General features: G+C 33.0%; 1 protein-coding gene across 1 annotated transcript; it reads right to left on the bottom strand.

Moving 5' to 3' along the window:
• Nucleotides 1-1,263: 1,263 nt before the first annotated feature.
• On the bottom strand, nucleotides 1,264-2,961 carry LOC140785975 (peroxidase 45-like). The gene is made up of 4 exons (XM_073134134.1): nucleotides 2,749-2,961; nucleotides 2,420-2,617; nucleotides 2,123-2,282; nucleotides 1,264-1,670 (listed from the first exon to the last, which is right to left on the bottom strand). Exons 1-4 carry the CDS (start codon nucleotides 2,959-2,961, stop codon nucleotides 1,264-1,266), a joined length of 978 nt encoding a protein of 325 aa, XP_072990235.1.
• Between the last annotated feature and the right edge of the window lie 2,602 nt (nucleotides 2,962-5,563).

Raw genomic sequence — 5,563 nt, forward strand, 5'->3', positions numbered from 1 at the left:
CTACTTGCTCATGCACAAGAACTTCAAAAAATCAAATTTTATCAAGGAAACATTTTTCAGAAAATAAATCATGACAGATAGAGAGTTTTAGAATCTCGTAGAATTTTCTTTATTCTTCATAAGTTGGTCTTCTTCATTAATCAACTTGACTTCTAGTTCATTTATCTTCAAGCTCTTCACCTTTCCTATGAGTTTTAGGTTTGACTTTGCAATTTATAACTCTCTAACAAAGCATGATTGTTGACTCCATGTCGACATCCTCATTATCCTCACTTTCAACTTGAATATTAAAAAGGGCATCTTGTATGAATAGTTAGTAGATAACAAAAAAGTAGTAAAATTAAGTAATATAATTGTCCGATTCGGAGTAGGATTTATTTTTTGACCAAATTATTAAAATTATCTAATTATCCAAGTCATCCATTAATATAAATTGAATTCATAAATCTCGTGTTATGCTTTAGTACAAATTGAAATTTTGAGTGTTTGAGAGATTCACACCTATTAGGTCTTAATGGATATAGAAAATAGAAAACTAAGACCAAATAGATAAACACACAAAAACACAACCACAAGAGTTTTTTAACGTGGAAAAGTCTCCCATCAAAAAGAGGATGAAAACATTCAAATTGGATCAATCTATTTCACTAAGAATTAAAAATAAGATTTAGTTACGAACCCTCTAGACACTCGAATTCATAAGTATTCAGATATATTCTAGCCTACGTCTCTTGCATACTCCTGCGACAATAAAAATCCTTAGCGTCTAGTTCGAACCGACATAGCATATGCAGACTTTAATGTAGCAGATGCTGAATTTTATTTTATTATCACTTCAATCTTTGATTTCTTCGCGTGTACTACTAATAATATCTCTTGTCCATACATAAAAATAATTGCACACCATAAATAAATATTTAGTACTATACTCCATGAATTTATCATTATCGTCAGCTCAGTTGCATCGTTCATTCTGGATTTGGAGAGGTTAGTTATAATATATGCAACCTTTCATTTATTACTAGAGATGGACTTTGAATAGGAAGGTATAGGTTACAAGGCAAGCAGACCTTCAAACCAAACTTAAATGACCAGTATCGCAAAAGACGAAGCACAAAGTTTTCTTTCGAACCTTTTTCTATCATAATGGCAGAAGCTTATTTGCAATCCACAAAAATCATGACAAATAAGAACAGAAAATCCCATAGGATGCCAACTTATTCATTGATTGCAACAAATTAATCATCTTTAGGTCATCCAGATCTAGTTCACCTTGCTGCAATCTAGTCGAATTTCTCCGTCCGTGGTATTCTTTATCCCAATCCTACCGAGCTTCGTTATGGCAGTGACAAATGCGTCGTAGAAGGTCGCCTGATTGGAAGCAAACAAGTCAACTGTAGCTTTCGACCTTGAGTCAGTATAGAGGACTTCGTCGGAACCCAGAAGTCCCCTTCCTTGTTGTAGAGCCACGTAGTAACCATTGTCGAAGTTTAGCGGATTTACCGCGTCCAAGAAGACGAAGGAGATCGGGTTGTACTGCTGTGGGCATTGCTGCATCAAGGATGCAGCGAATCCTGGGTCCAGTGAGGGGTCTGTCTTTACAGTTGATGAATAGTTGTAGAGACGGTACCAGAACTTCTCACAATGGGCAACACCAAAGGTATGAGCACCTAAACCAAATATCTCACAAAATAAGTATTCCTTTTTAATTAGATCGATATATATGTTTAGTCATGGATCACTCTATAAGTTTCATATTTTGAATGTATTATGTATGCCTTGTAAAAACCCATGCATGGTTTTTGCGTGCATGGATACCTTCGAAGTTATTTATTTATTGAAGTTAAAACCTTAGTAATTTAATAGGCAAAGAGACATAGATTATTACCTTAATTAAAATAGAATATATGCATATATGCACACACACAAAAAAAAGAAAGTGTATTTCCATCATTTTATAATTAACATGATGGAATATATATATATACAACTGTTAACTAATCATGTTAATTTGAAGGTTATCTATGTACGATCAAATAATTTTAAAAATTGATGGTGGGTGTACGATCAAATACGTGTTTGTCATAGTTGACATAGCATAAATTAATAATTAATAACCGACCTGATAGAGCAACCATGTCAGTCTGGGTGAGGTTAAATTTCCCAAACATTGTGTTAAGCTGATCCAAATCGAAGTTGGGATGGGGGAGAACGACACTATTCTTTGTCGAAATCTTGCCGTCAAGTCTCCCGAGCTCGACGGTGTACAGTGGTCCGCCTTTCTGCAGAAACCCATACAAATATTATAAGATCATTTGTCTATATTATGATGGATGACGGCGGAGATGAAGTAGTTGGTTAATTAAATTAATGCTTCATTTCGTCGACCTCCTGATGCTATATATATACATATACTTACCAAGCTTACAACATCTCTCGCAGCAATGGCCAAAATATCGGCGCAAGAAACCTTGCTATTGCACTGAGGATCACTATCCACAGCGACCTTGGCACTCACGATGGCATTGAAACCCTCCGCTGTAAGCGACATATCGTCGGGGCTGTGCCATTCGTCATCTTGGGTTGGCGATATGAGCATTATGGACGCATCGCAGCCCTGCATATAATTGCACAAAACGATCCATGTAAATAATCATGATAAAAAGAAGCCTACCAAAATACAAAGGATTGCACCATACATATGTATATATATGTATGGTGACTAAGAGAGATCACATTAAGCCTCACATTAACGAAGCAATCATGGAAGTAAAGCCGGAGGACGCCAGGGGCGACGATGACACTGCCGTCTGACTTTTGCTTGATGACGTCGTGCACGATTTTCTCGAGATTGGGGCAGATGCTGGCATAGTAATTCGGACTCAGCTGAGCAGTAGCCATAGGTGATATGAAGAGGGAAGTCAGAAGGAAGGAGAGTAGAATGACTTGGAGACCTTCCATGGCTAGCTTCTTTTTCTTCTCCTTCTTCTTCTTCTTATGGTTGATGTGGTTCTGATGACGAAACTTAATTGCGTTTATATAGAGCTTGGAGAACCGGACGACAGCTTGCGATTATTTAGTTCAAATGGTTTTACATATTAATTAAAGTTTATCTTACCGTTAGATTTGGTCTCAAACATGGAGCTGAGACATTGGTTTTCGGTAATAATTAATATGTTATAGAGAGGCAAAGAATGTGAGGAGTGATCTTAAGAATTAATTATAGGGAAGAACCAGGGTATTTCTGATATGTTAGTATAAACAACCAAAAGTTTGACTTCTTTAAAGAAAGTACATAAATATCATCAATCGATCTAATCAATGTTTCGCCGTCCTTATGAGATTTACGCTAATATTAGATAATTCTAAAATATAAAATATAAAAAATTAGTATTTTTTAATAGTTAAAAATTTTAGAGCAAGTTAATATTTTTATTAAAATAAGGGTCCTGCTTTTGTATCCTACAAAACTTATCTATCGATCATCTAATACAATATTTATCCTTTTAAGTAAGTCAGCTTTTCGGACTCATTATGGTATTGCAAGCTCAAAATTATACCGTAAGTGATCTGATTAAATAAATAAGTTTAGAACTAAATAGACCTACTTGGGATATTCTCTTGTGTTTAAATCTATCTAGCTCAAAAACTCATATCTTCTGCATCCTTTGCTTTCACCCACTGAATACTGCAGATGAAAATGAAATAAATAAAAAAATTTACCACTAGCAAAATAAATTTTCGGGGATATATTTTACCGGTTTAATTTTATTTCACCTCATATAGTTTTATTTGCATCAATTTACCCCCTTTATAATCTAGATTAAAATATAATTATTACTCTTTTCAATATGTTTAATTAAACCACATATCGAATTTGAAAATGCTTATTATATATAAATTTGAAGAGAGTTGGATAAATTTTCTAACATATTTAAACTAATACTAAGCAGATTTCATTTGATAAAAAATATGATAATATATATGTATATATTATATTATATTTTTTATCATTTGAAATTTGATATGTATTGTTCTAGATATATTGAAAAGTTTAATCTAATTCTCAACAATATAATAAAATATGATGAAATAATATTATTAAATTTAAATATAACTATAAGGGGTAAAGTTATGCCTTAAGCCTAACTACTGCACGGTAAAATATAATTTCTCCTAATTCGTTTTATAGGGTCGTCCTCTATACAAAATTGGATAAATAATCCATGAACTGCCAACTTAAGCCATTAAGTCAACTCACGCACGGAGAGTTGCGTACTATGGTGTTCTACAGGCTTAGTTGATATGTGATTAAATTGATAAAGAAAGCTTGTGGTCCTCCATATATAGTCCATATATTGCAGTAGCTTACAAGGCAAGCTTTGGGGCACATTTTAAAAGGGAGGCACCTTGAGAAGATTGATATGTCTTAGTTAAATGCTTTCTTTTCCTGTTGCTTGATTATAACCATTTGAAACGTAAGAGAGCTTTTATTACTAGTTAAATATATGGGACAATTTCATCTGAACTATCTGAATTATTACTATTTTTCATACATACTCTCTGAATTTTTTTTAATTTTCTACATATATCCTCCTAAATTTTAAAATATCATCATTTTTTCATATACCATCTGACTCTTTTTTTGAACTACATATACTCTTTGAATTAAAATTTTGGAAGATATCCTGGGAAGGGGAAGGAGAGTAGAAAGACTCGGAGACATTCCATGACATATTCTTATGGTTGAATTGATTAATGTGTTTATTTAATGTGGTTTCCGTGACGAAACATAATTTCTTTTATATACAGCTTGGAGAATCTGACGACAACATAGCATTAGTATTATTCAAGTGGAGAGAGAGAGAGAGAGAGAGAGAGAGAGAGGATCCATGGTTTTAGATATTATCGTTTGTCTTACAGTTGGATATGGTCTCAAACATGGAGCTGAGACATTGATTTTCCGTAATAATTAATATGTTATAGAGAGGCAGAGAATTGTGAGGAGTGTGGTTTCAACACTCCTCAGAATTGATTATAGGGAACAATTAACCAGGGTAATGATATGTTACTACTAACAACACTCCTTCGTGTGTCATGGTCGTACCTTTGTATAAATATATTAACGTGTTACAATTTTTTTTTACTATTTTTTGATGTAGTGGATGACTATTCATAGCTATTACCTTGTCACAAAACACACAAAATTTTTGACTCAATGCTTAATCTCTGTCGTAGGTTATTCAAATTCTGCATTATAAGTATATTAATTGTTCCCAATAATTAAATATTATATTTGTTTTATCTCGAGGGATACTTATGGGCTCGTTATATTTGTTTTAATCTCTGTCCTAGGCCTCGCTCTGTATACAATTGGGTTGAAACAAAAGTAGCAATTCATATTTGTTATTACGAAATGAGAGATTTATTTTATAAATAATTATTTTTATGTTCACTGGAATTCTAAACTAAGGGTGTAATAATTATATTTGATATAATATAAAGTGAAAAAAATAGGAAAAAATAATTTATCTTTTATGAAATTACGATAAATACTCTTTGA

The sequence above is a fragment of the Typha latifolia genome, chromosome 4, assembly GCF_019914945.1.
Source record: "Typha latifolia isolate L0001 chromosome 4, TyphaL0001v2, whole genome shotgun sequence".
Classification (NCBI taxonomy): domain Eukaryota; kingdom Viridiplantae; phylum Streptophyta; class Magnoliopsida; order Poales; family Typhaceae; genus Typha; species Typha latifolia.